General features: G+C 36.6%; 1 protein-coding gene across 1 annotated transcript; it reads right to left on the reverse strand.

The window, feature by feature from the left end:
- Positions 1–2,985: 2,985 nt before the first annotated feature.
- On the reverse strand, positions 2,986–20,514 carry LOC306760139 (transmembrane protein 255B; the record flags this gene model as incomplete). The annotated part of the gene is made up of 9 exons (XM_079245931.1): positions 20,381–20,514; positions 17,995–18,134; positions 17,297–17,359; positions 14,536–14,625; positions 12,399–12,479; positions 12,194–12,279; positions 11,888–12,047; positions 8,588–8,692; positions 2,986–3,105 (listed from the first exon to the last, which is right to left on the reverse strand). The coding sequence occupies exons 1-9, from the start codon at positions 20,445–20,447 to the stop codon at positions 2,986–2,988; spliced, it is 912 nt and encodes a 303-aa protein (XP_079102057.1). The 5' UTR covers positions 20,448–20,514.
- Between the last annotated feature and the right edge of the window lie 2,100 nt (positions 20,515–22,614).

A 22,614-nucleotide genomic window follows, 5' to 3' on the forward strand; every position in this document is an offset into this window, starting at 1 on the left:
ACATAAGGACATGTGGGACAACATGTAAAACACCTGAATGTGTGGAATGTGGACATTTTTTTAATTTCAGGTTGACAAACATATGATATAGTGATTGGTTTTCCTGACAACTGGTTTGAAAATTAAAACCAAGTGTATAGAGCTGAGTAAGTTTGTAATGACTAGACAACTTAACTAGATTAAGGAAGACCACTTTGTGAAGCAAAGATAGGGTCAAGGTGCCGGGGTCTGACGGGTCATGTTTTATTCCGTGTCATGTGGACAGCTGCGAGAGCATGCCAGGTTTTGAAGAAATGGCAGCAGGGTGTGGTGTGAAAAGTCAACAAGCTGGCAGAGACACGCGACGCTCGAGGCAACATTCTGCCAGGAAACCTTAAATCCCAGAATTCCTGTGGATGTTACTTTGACGCATACCACCCACCTACATTGTGGTAGACTAATCACCGTCCTGCTGTCTTTAGCTTCCAAATTCACCAGATCTCGATCTTATCTACCATTTGTGGGATGTGCAAGAAACACAAACCCCATCCAGGCTTCAGCTCACAGCTTACAGGACTTCTGGAGATCTGCCTGATACTGCAACACTCAGGGGTTTGTGGGGTCCATAACTCAACAGGGCAGAACTCTTTTGTTTTATGGGTCAAGAGGGACCCATACAATATTAGGTACAAGACTTTAACGTTGTGGCCAGTGTGTGTATGGAAATCAGATGTCTAAGAGGCTTTGTAGGATATAAATTAAAAGCATTTGGGTTTTCATGACTACTAAGGACATCACATATTCCAAATATGGTCACTATAAATTTTACTACTCTGCAAGTCTAACTTTAATCTCACCTTAAATCATGTTTTTACTGTAACATTTTTTTTAGTGACTTAATGGGGAAATAAAATCTCCACAGGAAGGCAAGTGGTTATGATGCAGGGGTTTGGACAATATAAGCAATACCCATATGCACACATACAAACACACACACTGACACAAACATTTAAATACCTGTAAAACCACACAGATCCAACATTCATACAGAAACTTGGTTTTGGGATTCCGTTATTTCCACACACAAGTTTTCTCTCATACTTGGTTTCACTGGTTTTCACATTAGTCATCTACAGCCCACGTGCTCTCTTGTGCACGTGGAGGAACATTTATAAAACATTGACTAAATTTAAAATAATTTTATACGGAAGCGTAGAGCTGTCATCCTCATAAAAAAAAGTTTGGGCCTTATTACGTTATAACGTGATAGTTTTATTGTAAAAACGTGAAACTTTCACATTATAACGTAATAGTTTATTGTAACAACGTGAAACTTTCACGTTATAACGTGATAAGTTTATTGTAAAAACATGAAACGTATGTATCTGAAAACATGAACTTGGTAATTTTCGACTTTAGATGAGGAAATTGTGTGCGGGGTGGGTAGGAGATTACAAATGGCTCATACAGGACTTGATAGAGTTTTTCTTCATACTTGGGTTGAGACATTGTGAAATTTTGCTGCTTTGGAAAACTTTCGATCACATTGTAATAAATATGCGTAGTTTAAGGGCAGTTTTAAAAGGCATGGGTCTGTACAGAAGGAAAAATGAGTCCAATCCCGATGACGTGGCATAATATCTAATTGAAACTTGAGGTCTGATCGCGGGGGCAGCAGCATAAGCACGTTTACACGTGATATGTTTTAATGTTTTTACAATAAACTATGACGTTATAACGTGATACGTTTCACGTTTTTACAATAAAACTATCACATTATAACAAAATAAGGCCCAAACTTTTTTCTTTTTTATGAGGATGACAGCTCCACGCTTCCATAATTTTACACTCAATGGGATATTTAATTTTTTTTTAACCTATAAGCAGTGTTGTATTTCTGAGTAATCAGGGTCAGAGCTCTGAAGTTTTTCTGCTGTTTCCAAACTAAAATCTACTCAGAAGAGTCCAACAAAATATAAAACTAAAGACCCACTTATTTAATTCAGCCTATGACTTATAATAGTGCTGTCGCTCATGTGCTGATCCTCATTTTAAGCATCTTTTGTTTACTGTATTTCATTTATTTAATATTTGTTTTTTTTTTATCTTTGTCCAGCTCTTTGATCAACTGTAACTGCTGTAAAGTGCTTTATAAATCAATTTTGATTGATTGACTGATTAAAAAAATATTCTTCTATTCAAAGCTATGCTGTTGATATTTGCCACTTCTGCACCAGACTTGTTTGCACTGACTCACCTACAGAACATCCTGCAGCAACACTGTCCATGGTTAATTGAAAAACAGCCTGGTTTGCAGCAGTGTGTGGCAATATGGACTGTATTATACAGACCCAGTCTATTTCACTGTCTAAAGGTTGAATGAGAGGTTGTATTTGAGCTTTTAGAGGTTAAAAAAATATATATATAAAATTGCTGGCTGTCTTTAAGCTGTAGCTAGCCTTCCAGGAAAATCATTTGATTTTTAAAAACAGAAAAATCTGTCCAGACCAAGTAAGATTTTAACTTCTCATAAGCACATAAGCACTCCACACAAAGCCTCTATAAACAGAAATAACTAAATATTCCTTCATCTTTTGTTAAAAAAAAAACAAACAACAACAGTTAAAAGTCATAATCTTTTGAACAGAGCAGGAAGTAGGTGGAAATAAGTTCTGCACATTATTCAGACCAACACAGTTTTCTTTATGTTGTCTGTTCTGTTCTTCCCCCAGTGCTCTATTTCACTGACAAAAGTGGCTGATCTGTTTCAAAGTTTACTTGACCTGCTCTTTAATTCTTCAACAAGTTTTATGAAATTCATCGCTGCAGTTTTAGATGTTATTATAGATATTATTATAGATGTAAGTTTTTAAACAGACTATCACATACCTCCTCCTCGGCTCTGCCACGGCAGAGGATTGATGCGTTTGTGCGCTCCTCTGTTATTCGTGTTTTTGTTGCTGGTTGAGGAGGGTCAGTGGAGCTCACAGGGAGGATAGAGACTCATTAAGGCAGCAGGCTGGTTAGAGGGGTGAAAGGCGTCCCCTCTGTGAGGGGAGTCGCTGATGGAGGAAAACTCTGCGAGCCAGCTGTTGCTTCTGCTGGAGGAAAAAACACTGATGCGCCCTGGATGAACAGGACATAATTAACAGATGAGAGAAAAGAGAGGAAAGGAGAAAAAAAGAATTTAAGACTACAGACTCAATGTCTTCTCTGAGCAATTTGTGATAATATATAGTAAATGTAGAGTGTGATGGCACAATGTTTAGCAAGGTTAAGGGTTTGTAAAAAGCAAAGTTAAAGATTATTGTCTCACAAAGAACAAAAACATCATAAACTGTGGATTTAAGTTTGATTAGAGAAGCTAAAAAACACAAAAATACACAATTCTTTCTGCTCTCGCCCACATCTTACAGCTTCTGTCAAACTGCTGTTTAAAAGCAGGGAATGCAACAACCTTGTCAAGAGTTATAAATACCGTTTTATTGTTCTGATTAAATTTACAGCCTTTTTGTGATAAAAACACAAGTTTATTGTCCAGATCAAAACCGAAAAGCCAAATCCAATTAACTGAACTAATGTGGGTGGCCATGTGTGGAGACCTCAGCAGCCTTTTTCCATCATTTCTGTTTGTGAGGAAAATTGGATTGTTTTTTAGGCTTCCTCAAACTGAGTGTATAACTTCAACATATATTTAGGAAAAGAAAGCAGGTACTAACACAGCAGAAGTAAACAGCATAGGACACCGTTTAAAAGGCCTAAATAATCAACTTAATGTGAATAAACTGACTTTCTGCTTTTTGATGATCCAGTTTACAGCCGTCATTTCTGTCCAGATTGTCAAATATGGCAAATAAGTCAAGTATTCTGTAGATTATCTGTGAGTAACTTTGTTGTAAGACTCCAGGTTTTCTGCATTTGTTTGGTTTAGCTCTCGTTAGATTTTTGTTCCTTGTCTTTTATTTGTTTTATTGCCTCCATCTGTTTTCTGATTCGCAGTTAGGCTTGCTTTCTGCTTACCTCGGACACCTGAATTCGTTTAGCAAACCAGCTCCACCTGCATTTTGTTGGCATGGGCTCGCTCAGTATAAATACTCCCTAGTTCCCTTTATTTAGTGCCAGGTCTTCATTTACACTGTCTTAGTTTGTGCTTGTAGCTTCCTGTGTTTGTACTGGGGGCAACATTACTTCTACTGGTTGAGTGGCTACCCCAACATAAGCTGCACCTCCTTGAAGCAGCTGGCCTAAGGCCCTTAGCTGCATGTGGCCCTCATCTCTCGCTTGGTGTGATGCATTACTGTTAAGCTTTTAACAAATAAATACCAATTCTTTAATATCTTTTGTTCTGTTTCTTGCCTATTGAGTCCAGCTTGTAGGTTCTCCTCACCTGAGTCTTGATACTAATCATAAACCTGCGATGGGACCTACCCATCTTACTCTCATAAAACATAGGTAAACAAGGCCAAAGTACATTTCACAAGAGATTTTAATATTGCAGATACATGAAGGTCCAAACATTTAGCCCGATTGGAGGTCATCTACTCTGATATTTGGAAACAAAAATATGATTTGTGAGGCTCATGGACACATCCCAGTCCTCAATCACATATCTAGCATGGCAGATATTCTGGAGGAGTTTGGGGTATGTTTATGGCATATGAGAGCAAAAGATTCCCATGGTTAGGGGACGGGATGAAGGAGGCCAGTCAAGTGAAAATGATGCAACAAACATGACTGACACCGTGGTGAAAGACGACACTGCTCACGAACAGAGCTGAATTTAAGCCTTTGTGAAGATCCAATCATCTTAAATGTTTCCAGCCTGCTGTATCATGAAAGACTGCCAGTCCTGTCCAACAAGCAAGTCCAAAACAGATCAAGTCCCCACGAGCTACTTGTCCCGTTGTGTAATATCAAACCTTAAAACTTCCAGCCATTTTCTTTCCACCAGATTCCTGATTTTTGTTTCACATTTCTTCAGAGATGCTTAGTTTCTTTCCAAGCCCTATTTCTGATCGTTAAATGGTCTAAATGTTGAGAAAATGTTTGTTGGGATAACGTGTAAAATATAAGCTAAAACTGGGAGCAATGATTTGCAAATCTCATAAACCAAAAGAAGACAAAAAACAGAAAGTGAGACATTTTACGATTTCATGGAAAAAACATAATTTTGTTTTGAATTTGATGGCGGTAACTTAAAAAGTGCGGGGCTGAGAAGCAAAAAGCTGGGAAAATTAATGTTACGGAGGATAAACAGCTGAAGGAAGATTAACTGCTAATTGGGTTGCTTAGCAACAAGTTAATGACTAAATGATAAACAAAACACACCAAATTTTTAATTGAATTGTGTCTCTTTTGGTTTTGATTGAACATTTTTCATTATCTTGGGAGGATTCAAGTTTTTTGGGTTTTTTTTGGTAGTCATTTTTGTTTTTCCTTTGTTTTTCTCTGGAGTCACTTTAGCTCTTTCATTTGTGCATTTAAATGATGATGACATCTCATTATAAACATCTGAGGTTGTTTAATTTTGTTTGTTTTTTCCACTTTTCTAGTTACTTGTCTTTGTATTCATTATCTTTTTGTTCTTATTCCAGTCGTGTGATTACTTTTCTGAAATTTGTCTCTTTTGGTTTGTAATTGTTTCTTGTATAACTTCAGTCATCTATTTTTTGTGGATTTGTAATTTTGTCTTCACAGGGCTTTAAAATTATTTGGCATCTGTCTTTATTCATTTCCTCCTTTCTGACCATTTTGTACATTTGTTGAATTTTTACATCTTGCAGTTCCTTTGTCCCTCCATGGGGTTGCTTAGTCTCTATCATCAGTCTTGTGTGTGTTTGTGGTTTCTTTTTGTCTCTTTGTAGTCACTACTTTGCAGACATTGGCTCTGGACTTGTGCTCAGTAACCTCTTAAAGAGCATAAATGTGATAAAAACCTGACTAACACCGAAGCTTGATTGTTCAAACTTTCCACTACACCACAATTAATGGTGAAATGGTCTACAGGACAACTTGACCAAGGCTTTAAAACACTACAGCAATGTTCTGGTTCAAAGGCGAAGAGAGACAAAAAAGATTAGCTTTCGGATTTGGAGGAAAGAAAACCACAAGTCATGTAAATTAAGTTACATAGAAAATAGGCTTTTTCTTGGAGTGTGAAACTGGAAACAGCGAGACATTTATGCGATCCTCATTGTACACGAAGTACTGAGAGGTTCACTTCAGGTCATGAACCAGCTGCCTCTGTTTCTTAAAACTTTTTGTCTGTTTGTTGCCATTAAAGGACCTAAAGCCAACGTGCAACAATAGAGAGAAGACATTCTTGACAGTCACATTCTTCAAGTATGATTAACATATTCTTTCATCTTCAGAAACACACACTGATGCAATACCCGAGGTACATCAACACATAAAGTGAGGGCAACAGATGTATGTCAGGTTTTTATAGAAGCAAGACAGAAAACAGCATCAAACGCTATTCAGTGTGTGTGGAAAGAAAATACATTGATTTGTTCCCAGTCATTTTAAATGTGTAAGAAATTAATAGCAGAAACATCTGACAACTTTAAAGCACTGAACTTGAGGGTTGATGATGCATCAGAGCTGTAATTTAGGACAACCTCGAACCCTCAGCACTAATGTTAGAAATGCACTCAGCTTGCTTCCATGAGGAGACACATTAAAGGCCAGTGGAGGTTTACTGCCACCATGAACCTCTGCAAGACTGTTGAAGATTATATTTTTCCCTATCCACTGGTCCTGGTGAACATCCAGCCATTTCCTACAGCATTGTTGAGTATTATTGAATTTAAAAAAAAAAAAACCATCACGACAGAATCTGTTTAATAATGAAGTTACCAAATTTGTATTAGTCTATGTATGTACATGCATATATGTATATGTATGTGTGTATGTATATATGTATGCACGTATGTGTATATGTATGTATTTGTATGGATGGATATGCTTTTGTATGTATACTATGTATGTGCATGTGCGTGTATGTATGTATGTAATTATACATATATAGGTATGTGAATATGAACATAAATATATTTAATCCTTATTGTATTTAACAAAGGACCCCAGGACGAATAGCTGCAGCTAATGGTGATCCAGATAAATATAAAAAGAAATAAAAATATGGAGCAAATAACAGCTGCTATCAGGCAGCTGGGGTGGATGTATTGCTGGTGCATCTAAGACAATTACTCACTTAGTTCACTTAGAATTACCTGCAAAAAAAACAGCTATCTTAATACAAAGAGATTAAAAAATGTAATTTGAGATGATCCAGACAACAAGCAGGTGAAATTAGTATATTTTCTCTTGTTTAACAAACTTTCTCTCTAAATGTGAGAAAGAAGCAACACTAAAACAAAGTACTGAAAGGCTAGTTTTGAGTTTGTTTCTTTTACTTTATGAAGGACTTGGAATGAGTCTTTCACTTTGTTTTAATATTTCTCATTTATTAAAGTCTAGAAATTTTTTCATAAATCCATATTTTTTTCTTTTTCTTGTGTTTCCTTTTTTCCTTCTTTTTCAGGAAATCTTATCAAATCCAAATGATCTGAGTGCACAGGCTTGTCTGAATCTTCCCAAGTTAAGTGTTTTATTCCACATAATATTTCACAGTATGTGTGAATTGTTGCTGGGAGGTCTGGAAACAAGTTTTATTGCCAAAACTGGGTTTGAAAGATGCAGCAGAAATCTGCTTATATCTTTGATTTTCTTTACTTCGTGTTTGAGTAACTGCCCCCAGGAGGAGAATTATTCGATTGCATAAAAGTTTCCTCAAGTGAGGTAAACTTATTTAAAAGTCATGCCCCTTTATATAAATTACAGCAAAAATCTTTTGTCAGTAGTACAAATAAAAATCTTCTATACAAAATATTTTTGCTGCGGCGTCACAGCACGAAGAGTCGCTGGTTCAAGCCTCGGCTGGAAGGGGGAGGCTTTAACAGTGGCCTTTCTGTGCACAGTTAGCATGTTCTCCACATGTATGCATGTATGCATGTATGCATGTATTCTCTCTGGGTTCTCAGACTTCTTCCTGTTGTCCAAAGACATGTTAGGTAATTGGTTACCTAATTGTCTCTATGAGTGAGTGTGAGCATGGTTGTTTTTTTTTTTTTTGTCTCTGTGTGTTGGTGAGCCTGATGATTGCCGGGATATGGCTCCAGCTTCCCACCGACCCTTCATTGAACTAAGCGGTTCAGGTAATGACTGTTTTTCACTTTACCTGTTTTCATTTTTTATGTTGCGGCTTGTTGGTTGATTTAAGATTTCTAATTTACCAAAATAAGCATCAACAGAGACTAAAAAAGTGTGTGTCTGAGGAGAAACAAACCTGTCTGAGTTTTAACTAAGTGAGATGGAGCCCACCCTAAAACCACCTCCTGAAAAGAACTCATAATAGTTGATGGATGCTGGGTGGAGATAAAGAGGTTCATGTTTGCATTGCTGATAAGGCTGAGAAGCTGTTTGTTATTCTACCTTGTGCTGATGTCTGTGTGCGTGTGTGCATGTGTGTGTGTGTGTGTGTGTGTGTGTGTGTGTGTGTGTGTGTGTGTGTGTGTGTGTGTGTGTATGTTGGCTGCAAACTGACTGGGTGGAGCTGGCATGCTGAGTGTGGGTTGGTGTCCATTAGCAGAGGAGCTGTAGGAGAAGATGCTGCACTCTCACTGGGTTTGTCCACAGGGTTCGTACTCCTCTGACACAGAAAGAAAAACAAACACACACATATGTGTTATGTGAAGTACAAAGACTCAGACACAAACAGAACTGGTGGTCTGTGAGGATAGGAACCATCTGTTTTGTTAATTAAACAAACACGACTGAAATAACAAAAATTCTATCAACCATTTTTAAAAAATGACAATAACATGTTCAGGCAGGAATGTAACCTGTTTTATCAGGATTGTGTGAATGCGATCTGATTTGATTTATGACAGCCTCACACTATTACGTATTTCTATCTCAATAAAAAAAACTGGAACATGTTTGCAGCTTTCCTGTTGGATGGTTGAAGTGTGTAGAATCCCCCTTTATGAATGAGTCCTCCCCATGCACCAAAACACAAAATGTAGTAAACTAATGGCTAAATAAACGTAAACATCACTACGGCTGAATTCTGTGTCCGGGTGGTCTTTTAAATAAAAAAATAAATACCAAACTCTCATAGCCACAGTCACAGCCACGGATAAATTTGTAGCCAAAACATTAACATGAAACAGCAGAAAACTGATGCTGGGCTTCTTCTGCCTCCCATCTACATGTTGCACTGAAGTTCAGCTGCTTCGCAAAGAAAATTCACAATGTAGTGTTTAGTATTCTTTTTTAAAAAATCTATGAACTCCTCTTAACTTTGTTAATACACAGAGTTAGTGATTACTATGTTCGCATAAATTTTACAAACTGACATTTTTGGATAATGTAAAGCAACAAGGGGAGGTGAAGCAAGGTTCCAAATAAAGAAATATCTGTGAATGAATGTGTAGTAAGTGCAGGATGTGCATTAGCACATGACCAGTTACTACTCTACCATTTATTGGACATCTTCTTTGACTTGAAATGTATTTACAACACCATTAACACAAAGGTATGTGTGGAATGTCAGAGATCAAAAGTTCAGAAGACGGTAAATTAAATCAAAGAAGATAAAGAGAAGAAGGAATTGCATTTCTGACCAGCGACTAGTTCAAAGATAAGTGAGGAAATCATGATGGTTTGAGAAGAACACTCTATAAATTGTAGCAGATAATCTTATTCTCTGAAGGAAGAGGCGTGATAAGGAAGACAGACGTCAACTCTGGCAACACAAGATGAAAGATGACAGAAGTTGTGTGGTCTGCTGACACGCTAGCTCCTGTAGAGTTTATGGTTCAATCTCTAGCAGCTAAGGCACTGAAAACCTGAAAACAAATGATCTTTAAGGTTCTAAGAAGACAAAGTGGATGTGTTGAAGGAGTTTTTAACAAGATTAAGGACTCATTTGCAACAGTTTTGTTCTACTATTTATCATAGGTGAGTATGGTGACACTGGTACTATCAATCATCTAATCAGTAAATTGATGAAAACTATTTCCAGATGATTATTTTTAGAGGAATCTGTCATCAAACTGACAATACTGGTACATCTGGGAGGGCTGGATGTACCACCCAAAAACTATAATCTTCTCTCAAACTGAAAGACAGAAACATAACCATTCTCTCAAACTGCTTTTAGGTAGAGTTTGGTGTGAGAATTATCTTTAACTCAGTGTGACAGATAGTTTTACAGGTGAAAGCTGCAGGAGGAGCTGCAAAGGAATGTTTCTGATAAATCTAAGTGATGCGCAGCAGCATAGCAGCCACAGATGGCCCCAGTTAAACCCGCTGATCCAGCTATGAGTACTTTGCAGCTTTTTATTTATTAATATATATATATATATATATATATATATATATATATATATATATATATATATATATATATATATATATATATATATATATATATATATATATATATATATATATATATATATATATATACATATATATATAGATAGATATAGATATATATACACACACATATATATATATATATATATATATATATATATATATATATATATATATGTATGTGTATATATATATATATATATATATATATATATATATATATATATATATATAGAGAGAGAGAGAGAGAGAGAGATAGATATAGATATAGGTATAGATATAGATATACTGTTCTGAATGACTGTGTGAACATGAAACCTGTCTTGTCAGTGACTCTTTCCAAACATGTAACCACACCAGATGAGACTCTAAATGCTGACATCCTTATTTTAGTTTTATCTATTTCCTTCAAATAAAGCAAAGGTGTGATGATTGATTCTTATCTGCTGACAGGTTCAGTGTTGTCGGCCTGCTGATCCCTGGTCACAACACTACATCTCTCAGGATTCCTCCACTCATGCCATGATGGACTGGTGTAAATGTGTTCCTATCATGACCCACATGTGCTGCACCTGTGTATTGCTCCATTTTATGCTCAAGTCTTCACTTGGTCATCGGCTTTGTGTTTCCATGCACTGTGTACTTTGGTGATCTTTATTAAACCCTATTGATGTTCACCTGCATTTATGTCTTCTGTCCACTACTTCCGTCTGACAAAAGTTGCTTTTGAGATCCTCAGGACGAATGCTCGGAATATTCTCAGCAAATAATGTGTAAATAAAAATACTGCACTCTTTGTGCTCTGTTTTAACCACCTAAAACTCAACAGCAACACCGACTGAATGCCATATACTTGACGCTTTTTTTTCCTTGCAGTTGCATAAAAAGTAATAACATTCCAGTTTGCAGACAAAACAACGCGAGACCGCACAAACCGTTTAGGGGAAGAGAAGTTGCATAATACAGCTGACCCCACATTCATACCATGATATGTGGTTGACAACAGAAGTCTTAAACCGTCAGCCTACACTTGCAACCGCAGAGCATGAGAAACTAGTCTGGTTATTTTGTGAGCCTTGCATGGAGTTGAATTCAGAGTAAAGGAAAAATGAAAAAAGCATTATGAATGAATGCAGAAGCCTTGTTGATGGCTCCTTTAAGCTCTGCCAATCCATAATGTATCAGTAAAGCTTTAAAATCTATGTTTTATGTAGTAAAAATGTATTTTGGAAATCCATTGTTCAAAGTATTTTAATAGCAAAAAAATGTGTGAAAGCTTTTATGGTCATGCAGATAAATCTTCCTCTGACTCGCTAAGAGAGGTTTCTTTGGCCTTTAACTGACAGATGGGTCATGGATGCATGATATATATACACAGTTATTTGTTTTGGACTGAGCTCAAATGTCCACATTTGAAGATGTTTCCAGATGAGTGTGCAGCGGGGTGTTGTGGATGTCTTACAAATTCCTTGATGCTGCCCAGCACTGCAGTGGTCAGTATCCCTGTGAAGAAGGCCACGAGGTTCAGACCAGCGAGGATCCATATTAAAACATACAACACGAAGACTTCCTCGCAGCTTTGAATCCCAACAAACTCGTAGTAGTTGCTAAGGTAGTCTCCACTGCAGAACAAAGCAAAAGCTGTGTTTAATGCATCAGAAACACATTCATGTCAGTTCTGTGAGCAGCAGAACAATTAACAAACTAATATTAGTTTGATGACATGGCAGCTATGTTCACGCTAGAGGACAGCAATGTGTTGCCTTACTTGGCGCAGTCATAAAGGTCGCAGCAGTAACAGGTCCCACTTCGTACCGTCATCGTACAAGACTCCTTCAAATTCCAACACGACACCTGGAAAGGAAAGTTCAGTGTCAGCATGGACGAGTCCAATGTAACATCTGCACATGCATATGGAACTACAGAAATTATTCTATCTCACACAGAAATTCTCCGTGTGCATCGTTACTCACGGTGGTGTAGAAGTTTTCATACATGTAGCTGCTGCCACTGCTGTAATACTGACACCTCCCTGCATGCAGCGGACGCATGTCCTGTTAAAAGTTCATATGAGGAAACATTACCGGGTTTCACCCAAATCAACAAAATAAAAAAAGATGTATTGTAAAAATAACTAATATTCTAGAAGATAACCTGCATTCTGCCTGTATAGTGGAACTTGAGTTTACAGAAATCCACATTACACCTGAACATAGCACGATGCAGTGATGGCCTGAAATCCAAAAACACAGCTAACCAAGGAAACTGATATTCCTTATCTTTATGGAGGAATATTATATATAAACATGGTTTTCCTTTAATTATGTGTTTATTATAAGCTACTCCAGCTTTCAGTTTCATTGCTTTTAGTGAGTTTTATTATGAATGCGAATGCTGAGTAGACCAGATCACCTCTGGCTGTTTGCAGTCCATATGTAAAACTTACCTCAGTTCTCGCCTCCACCTTGGGATGTGGTGTACAGAGATCACTTATTTCATAGATTTCAGTGGGATTAATCTACTGTCTATTCCTAGTTTCATAAAATACATGTAAATAAAAAAAACAGAGTCTAAAAAAAACAAAATAAAACTAATAAAAAAAATCATAGTGACACCTCAAAAAAATTAAAAACTGTAAATAGGTTTAATCCAGTTTGCTTTGACTCAAGTTAGGTGTATACGTATGTGTGTGTGTGTGTGTGTGTGTGCGCGCGCGCGCGAGAGGGCCCATGGCCGTGTGACTGCACTACTTGTTTCCTTACTGGACATTTGACACCCCTAGAAAATGGCGTGACCACAATACAGGGCACTACATAGAGAACAGTGTGGACTTTCGGACACAGCTCATAGATGATCAGGTGTGTTTTTAATTTGTTAGGTCATATTTATGGTTATGGAAAGCTTCTGTGTTTTAATTTGAAAAAAATGTCGTATTTCCTATGTAAAGTACTTCACATAATGAAGATGGCAGTACTTGCTACTACAGAGCAGGGTTTTGCAAGGGTTTATCTGAGACTACAGTACCTCCAGTATAGGGGAGTGGAGAGGAAGGATTGACCTGCCTGCTTTCCTGAACTCAACCTTCACTGAGCATTTGTGGGATCAGTTTGGGTGTGCTGTCGGTGCCAAAGTAATGAGCACAACCACACTGGCTGACTTGCCAAAAATGCTGGTTGAAAAAGTTTGTGACCAAACTGGTTAACTAGCATTAAGATGAAGCACCAGATTGTTGTGGCTGTGTATTGTTCATACAAATGCTACTAACGACCCTGCTTGTTCAATACATTGTAAAATTGGCGATAAGATTTGTTTCCACAGACTTTAATCAGCCAAGCCACCAAACGACACCAGACAAGAGTCGACTGCAGAATCAGCTGTTCAGTGTTGGCAGAGAAAATGTTTGCAAGCTTTCGTGGGAGCAACACACATGCTCATCTTTGCTGCTCCTCTCACATGTTGATCTCCCTGAAAATTGTGGCACTATCTTAAAAAACCAATATAAACAGTAGACAACTTAAATCCAACAGTATAAGATTAACGACCCAGAATCATTATTACGTCAAAGATATAAGACATTTCATGACTTTATGTTTATTTTATCAGATGGTTACAAAAGATAAGATATTCATATTAAAACCTTTCATCATATAATAAACTGATCATCTACAGCACACTAGTATCAATATATTAACTAGTGTAAAATACTTCATTAATCAAAATCAAGGTCTCAAGTTTTTTTATATTGTTAAGTCCTAATCAAACTCACGAAAGGACAAACACCAAGGTGTTTTGTTTCAGCTATGATAGATTTATCTCTTTTCGCTGACCTTTATCTTCTTTGAAGTGAAGCTTTTGTGTTCGAGGAAGTAAACCACTTATCCAGAACATGTGATGTCTGGACACTTAGACAGAACATAACTTTTCAGCTCAAACTTTCAGAGGGGAGTGGTAAATCAAAGTTGGCAAATGTTGTGAAGGCTGGGCTTTAATTTGGGGGTATCTATTTTCATGACCACGATTGCTCACTGTGTCAATATTGCCAACAGCATGATCCACAAACACAACCATCTGTATTGTTACAGCATTCACATGCGAGCAGCGGTAACCCACCATGTTTAAGCCAATATAGACACCATCAATCACCAGGCACAGAAAAGAGGTGATGATCCCAAAGCTGAGGAACACAATGGCGGCCGTCATCTGAAGAAGTAAAAACAAATGAGACAACTTTTACAAAGCAGGGAAATTTGGATGGCAGCACAGTCTGACAAAGCTGAAGATTATGGCCCAGAAAATGTGTTTTTCTTCACACAGCAGGCTGGCCGTTCAGAGGTCTGAAGCCCTGATTATGTTGTTTAAAAAAACATAATAATGTTGAGTGTTTAACCCATAAGAACCCAGCATGACATATATGATACATGCAGTTTCTGAGACATCTGGTATCACTTCATGTTGCAAACTGCTCAAAATCCTGTTGAATACAATTTGACTTTTGTTTTCTGCCCCTTGATGGATGCCAGAAAGCAGAAGATTATACTATAAAAAATTCGATACATCACATGGTTATAAGTAAATATTCCAAAAAAAATTGTACTTTTTCATTTTAAATGTTGTTAAAGGGATAAATAAAGTTTTGTTTTGTTTTTGTTTTTTTTAAATGCACTTATCTGATCTTTTTTCATGTGTTTGGTCTTTATGGGTTAAAATATTATTTCATAAAAAGTCATTTTTAACATTCAAAACCCCTCACATGTGTAAGTTTATTTTGATGTGATAAAATGATTTTTTTTTATGTGGAAAATAAATAATGAAACTAAATATAATGGATCATTTTGTCAAGACGTAGCAAAAACACTGACAGGCAAACTCAGTCCCACAGTGGGAATGTTACAAAAAAATTTTTCCTGCTTGCTTCAGAGCAGACGAAGATGAAAATCAGCACCTCCACATCTCTTCCTCACTTCTGCTCTTTGTTAATAATAATCTGAACCACATCCTGACATCAAGTTGCTTGAAATAAATGAATATGATAGATGGGATTTCCACCATGAAACATAACTGCTTCTCACACATTTTATGGTATTACATGAAGGGAAAAAAAAACTCATCTCAACCCTGAACTTGATCATGTAAAAATCCAAACATAAAACCAAATCAAAGCACAACAGGCTTTATCCAAAAACTTTAGGAATGAAGGCTTGCTCATAATAAATGTTGGCAGATGGGATGATCTGGGGTGCATGTATGAAACATTACATAGGATTGATGTTGAAAAATTACATTTGCCAAAAATAAAAATAAAAAAGGATCTGATTTATAAAAACATGCCCTTCCAAATCTGTTAATCTAGTAAAGTTTCCTTTATGAATGACAGTCCACCTGGAAATGTGCACATGTGGCTCAGCATCACGCTGCTGATCAGAGTGAATCCTTACGGTGTATTATGGTATTCACCGAGAGGAAGACCTGGAAGAAGATGTTCTTCATTTTTCTCTTCAACAAGTCTTTGATGTTGTGCTGAATTTTTACAACCAGTGGTCACAGTCTGATACGTTAGCCTCGCTAATGCGATTAAAGTGGAACAAGCTCAAAGAAACAATCAAATGTACTGTGCAAAAGTCTCAGTCGTAGTTTCTTTGTTGATACTTTTGCTCTCTGGGAACCAGTTTTGCTTGTAATCTTTCAATTGGTTTTGCCAACAGTTGTCTGAAAGTCTTCTAAAAAAAACAATACCGGATTAACTTTTTTTCCCGTTGTTTGACAACTTAACACTTACCTCTGAGACATTCAAGTAAAGGATAAGTGTCATTTCAGCACATAAGCATTAAGTCATTTTCTGTGTATCCTCGGGTATTACAGTGTCAACATAGGCTACAAACAGACATTATTTGTATTTTTTGTTGCATTTGAAAAATAAAACATGAAATGATAACAGTTTGACAGACATAATAGTCTTCTGGTAAGAACAAGGTTGTTTCACCTGAAACTTACCATTTCAGCATGGTGTGCAGTGTGTCCTTATGAATTTGAGTAAATAAGCACAAACTTAGTGTTAGCATAAAATGTTAAACTATCTGCAGCAGGTGAAAAGTATTTGAAAGTGATATCTTAAAAAGGTAGGGGACAAAAAACCTTTGACACAGACTTGTTGCAGTACCAGAGAGATGCATCTGGACTTTCAATCAACTATTTACTGAAATCTGATCAGTCATCAAAGAGTGGGTGTGAAAAAGCCATTCACACAGCAGCGGAAAGCAGCGACAAAAAGCTGAGGTATGTCTGATGACACAGGAACAGCTCTGAAATTACTTCTGACAGAACAGATCAAAACAACAAGCACAAGGCTTTGGAATAAATGCCTTTTAAGGTGTCTGGTGGTCTCGCTTTCCCAGAGACCTTTAAAAAGAAATTATAAGGGAGTTCACCTGTTTAAACACTTACAGGCATATTTACAGGCAAAACAAAGGCAAGAGGAAAAGTCTTATATGAAAGCAGTCCCACTGGGCGTGAAGCATTAAATGACCAGGAAATGTCATTATGGGTGGATCTAATAAATTTTGTACTATTAACAAATGCTGTTGAATCCATTTGACATCCTATTTAAATCTATTTAAATCATGTCCATATATTTTACACGTTCAGCTATTTTCTGCAAGTTCTATAAGCTTCACTTTATTCCCTGAATAGTTCCATTAATCCCATAATGGGACAAAACCAATACAAGATGTCTGAGCAGCACTGTGTCCCATTGCATCTCTGCTGGCAAGAGTAAAGTTCCTATGAAGGCAGAATGCGTACAGGGAAAACATGTGGGGGAAACCTTGACAGAGGATGTTAGTGTTTGAGTGTCGAGCAGAAGGATATGCAGTACCAGCTGCTTGCGGTTCTCTTCCAGCAGGAGTCCCAGAAGTCCCAGGAAAGAGCCAAGGGTCAGCTGCAGAGGACACATTACAGTGTTGCACATGATAAAGAAATATGGTTCATTTTTTTAATTTAAAAAAAAAAAAAAATCATTTTCTGCTTTTTTCTCTGGCTCTCATCCCAGAAAAGCTCTCAAGCTAATGATGAAGAGAAATGCAATATTAGAATTGCCTTGGTGGTCCAAATCTAAAAACATACATTTTTCTTTAATGTTAAAGATGTTAACAAGAATGACAAAGGGTTATAATTATATATGACTGCGGCTACAAATCTGCCAGACTTATCTAGTAACTGATCTCAGAGGATTCAGTTTCAGAAAACACTTAATAAAGACCTTTCACATTCTTCCAGATCAAAATCTGAAGAAAGCTTGAATGCAAGATAAACGTCTGCAACTCAGCCGTCAGTCACTGGCATTCATGGCCTTCCTGCAGTGTAACTTTGTCTCCATCAACTCCCTGATGGACCGCAACGAGAAGAGAGTTTGGCTGTTGCAATAAGATGGGTCGCCAGTTGTTTTGAAAGTTTTGAGGCATTTTAAAAAATCCTGCTGGGCGATTCAAACTAAGTATTATAGTATTACTCATGACCTTTTCTTTCTGATGAAATTGTGATTATAAAATTATTAAGGGTTGAATAGCTACTTACAATAACTCCAGAGGCGTAGCCAGTCACACTCAAGCTCTCTGTGCGGGTTGTTGTGTAGGCTCCCAGTACCACCAGCAGCAGGGATAAACTGAACAATGCCAGCACCAGCCACAGAGCTCTTCTCACCTTCACCATTGCCTCTGCCACCCATAAAGAAAACATCTGCTTTCAGTAAGAATGCAAAACCCGATGCAGGATGAATAAAACAAAATTCTCCAAGCGATGGGCCTCAAACCAAACATCTCTAATTCTAATGACAAATAAATTTCACTTGATTTATTTTCATGTTAATGTTGATTGTTATTCAATTCCCCCATCTACACCATTACTCAAATGTCATGAAATGTTTATAACTCAGTTTGCAGAGATTAAGGAATTTGTCATTTCTCCTCTTTGTTTAATAAAACAACCACATAGATCAACATAGATCATTCATCATTTCTACAAATAAGAAAATGTTCCTCATGAAAAACCAATCTTATATCCTCATCCAACTGCATTTTTTTCTACATTTAATTAATCTGGTTAAAGGACTCAAAAATAAAAATGTTTGGCAAATTAGATGAAAGCATGAATATTAATGCTGCTGCAAAGCACCCAATATTTATATATTTATATAAAATAATATTCCAAAATACTAATGTGTCCCACAAAAAGTGCTCCAGAAACAGTAGTACCGTCATCTCTAGCCTGGTAAAAGACCTCGACATGGAGGCAGATATCATTTTTTTCTTTTTCTTTTTTTTTTTTACCTTTTTGCCCAAGTCCAGTGATTAAGACCTACTACACTGTAAAATGTAACACAGATTTTAATGCAATATATCAAATGACAAAACTTAATATTAATAAAATGAAATTATTATGCCAAAAAAGCTTTTTTTTTTATCCCAGAGGGAAAATTTAATGTTCCTTTGTTTGTTTTAATTTTAACACACTGTTGATTACTGTGTTGTGTCGAGGATGTGAGGAATCTTTCACTATTTTCAGCAGTTTGTGTTGCATTTCTTTGTAGACATTCAGCTTTTTCCACAGGACAGAGCAGCCTTTTTGTTCAGTCTTTAAGTCTCTGGTTCTGATGCTGCTGCCACAGCAGATGCTACACAGCTGATTGCACTTTTCCACAGCAGTAGGCTACAACAAATAACTGTACATGTATTGCATGTATAGCTGCTGCCAAGAATACAGTTAGCTCAAAGACTTCATGCCTGAGCCACTTTTTTAGTTGAATCCTATGTGATGAACATAATATGTTAATGATGCTTTGTAACTGTTGCTGTGTTTTAAAAGAACCTCCAACCTAAAAAAAAAACTTGGACAAAACAGGACAGAAGACGTCCAAAATGCCAGTGGAGGATATAGTAGATACAAGAACTGTTTGATTGTTCTGAGAACAAATAAAATGTTCACCTGTGATCAATAATAATTAAATAGAAATAAACGTGGATGCAGATTTCTCATGAAAAATGAAAAAAAAAAAAGACCAAAATACATCAATTAAAGATAGATTTATATCTACATTTGGTATTAAGAAATGTGTGCTTCATTGCACGACTATATAAATACATTCTTAGATATTTTGTTCATAAGAGCTAAAAGCTCTTTGACAACACGGCTCAATAAATCACAGAAGCTAATATCAAATCTAATATCTTGGGTCTGGCATGAAAATGCCTGGAAAAACGTTCAGGTAATTCACCACAAATTACCCAAAATGCAATCATCTTCATTAACTTTGGCAGCTAAAAGACTTAATATGAGGATAAGAAAGTGCCCCCATCACACACTTTCATGACTAAAATTATATTAAAGGTACAGTTGAACAGGATGATAGGCTAAGACTACATTACCACAAAGGAAACCACGTGCTTCATGTGGAAACTAATAATCTACCATGAAGAACACATTCAAATGTGACTGTGATTTTAAAAATTGGGAACATTGTGTGATTTAGACTAAATATAACAACAACAACTACAATAATAATAATAATAATAATAATAATAATAATAATAATAATAATAATAATAATATTAAAAACTTAATAATTTATTTAAATAATTACTGACTCCCACATGCCTCAGTGATTAAATCAAAGTTCTTATAAAAGATAATCTATCTATCTATCTATCTATCTATCTATCTATCTATCTATCTATCTATCTATCTATCTATCTATCTATCTATCGTTCGTAGATTGTGTGCCTGAAATTATTTAATTATATAGTAGCCCTAATTTACATTTATCCCCCAAAAACAATAAAACAATTAAAAAAAATTGTGTATACTAATATTCATAATATAGGAAAGGAAAAGCCATTTTAACATCAGAGTCCTGCAGCTGACTGTCTCATCAGTGTTCCTCCTTTATCTGCGCTCCTGTAATTACCTGATGCTCGACTCTTCGCCTCAGCTTTCTGTTCTTTCCCCGCTGAGCTCTGAATCCTTGCAGTCATGATGAAGTCACTCCCTAAAACAATCCAGAAGTTTTAGTTTTTGTCTCCTGAGCTGCTGGATCAAACTTGAATGTCTCTAGAGTTCTACGTAAGAGGGGTAACTATGAATGGTGCAGGTCCGCGGAGGTAGAGCTGTGCGGACTGCTCCGGCCTCTGCTGCATTCAGGGGCGGTAGGAAATGCTGTCAGACGCTGGAAACTGGCAGTGTTAAACGTCCTGTGAATCAGACTATGTTAACAGTTCTCACAATAAAAAAATTATACATTGAATCTGTAAATCAAGCAACGTCTTATGAAATAGTAAAGTCCAACTGATGAATGAAGAGAACATTTACATGATGAAATATTTAAATTCCCCATACTGCCCATGAACGTATCTTCGTTGCACAGAAGATATTCATAAGCAGGGGTTTAATTTAAAAAGATAACTGGATCACCATCCTTTTAGTTACAGGAAGGCATTTGTAGTTTATCAAAACACAGTTTTTTTTAAATGAAATTGTAAAATTCTTCAAAGTGTTTTGAAGTATTCAAACATAGGGATCCTCAAGATAGTCTCTCTAAAGTAGTGCCTGTGCTGGCCTTTATCATATCCATGGATGATATATATCATCCATGGATGGGGGGGGGGGGGGGGGGGGGGGGGGGGGGCACGACAAGGCTAAATAAAACTTTTGTTTGGCAAATTTGCCAAACTTTTTTTTTTTTTATCCAGTTTTTACACTGGATAAATTTGTAAAAGTACTCATAGGAAATGATGATAAATCAACAAGAGAGACTTTAAGTAATAAAAAAGAAGAACAAACTCTGATGGAGCATAGCTGTCCCTGCTTGACCAGTAATAATCAATGGTGGGTTATAATGAGAACACAGTCTTTAGCATTTACCAAAATATTATCATCTAATATGATGAAGTATGAAGCCAAACAAGTTACACCACTTGGAAACTTTTAATCCTGAACACAAAGAAAAGCCTGCAGGTTACTTTAGAAATAAACTATCATATATGGCAAAGTTGTTTTTACCAAAGCAGCATTGACTCATAGAAAACTCACCTGAGGTAGTTTGCAGAGATTCCTGGTTTAAAATGTTTCACGCTGAGGTAGAGGAATGGATCATAACACTGACACAGTTTTAATTATAGTTACCTGCAATACAGACACTAAAACTAACGACACATTTCTTAGTATGTTTCTGTGGTTCATGTGACGTGAGGGGGGGGGGGGGGAACTGCTCCACATTATTGTTGTTGATGAAAAGGGGGCCCTGCAGGAAAAGTTTGGAAACTTCTGCTCTATGCTAATGTGTGGACTTCATCATTCTTTAATTTGGTGTTTGGCTGAAGAAATTTTCACTCTCAGTTTCAAAAGGTTAAATAGTCAAAAGTGTTTACATCATCATTAATTACATATAGCCAATGTAAAGTGTTTATCAAGTGGTTTGGCTCCTTATGATCAAACTTCTATAGGTTTTTATTGGCTGATTGGTGCCGCCTCCTTTCCAAAATAGTTTTAAAAACATTAAAAGCAGGTTTCAAATAATAAGAGAAATTTTTGCAGTGAATTATATTTCATTTTAATTTATTGCAAAGAATATTCATTGTAACAAAAGCTCTCTGATCCACGAGAGCTGTAGTCTTGCAGGTTCAGTGTATACCTGCTTCAACACCTGTTTCAATTTAAAAGGCTCCACCAACCTCAGGTTCAGCACAATGAATGTTTTACTTGAGTCAGGTGTGTTGGAGAAGGAATACAGAGGGAGTGAGGAGAAAAGCCACGTCCATAAACTTTTAGCTCAGTTTTTATCTGTTTGGAAGGTTCCTTGGCTCTTCATCCATATGCAAGCTACTTTTCTGTTTGGTTTTCCTACAGGGAGGCTGGATTCAGTCTAATAGACTGAATGTCTAATTAATCTTGATTATATTAATAACTAATTAATTCTTTTACCATGTTGACCATATAACAGATTTTAGTGTGTTTAGTCTAAAGCGGTGGTAAATTCTGTAAAGAATGAGGATTGAGAAACAGTTTGTTAGCAATACATTTACATTGCACTTCCCTCCAAACTGACCTATGAACTGATTTAGTTTTTCAGTCAGGTTTGAGAAACACCTCATACAACCAAATGTTTTTTACCGTAATTTCAGCTCACCTAAATGACTCAGAGTA

The sequence above is a fragment of the Telmatherina bonti genome, assembly GCF_933228915.1.
Source record: "Telmatherina bonti genome assembly, chromosome: 9".
Lineage (NCBI taxonomy): Eukaryota > Metazoa > Chordata > Actinopteri > Atheriniformes > Telmatherinidae > Telmatherina > Telmatherina bonti.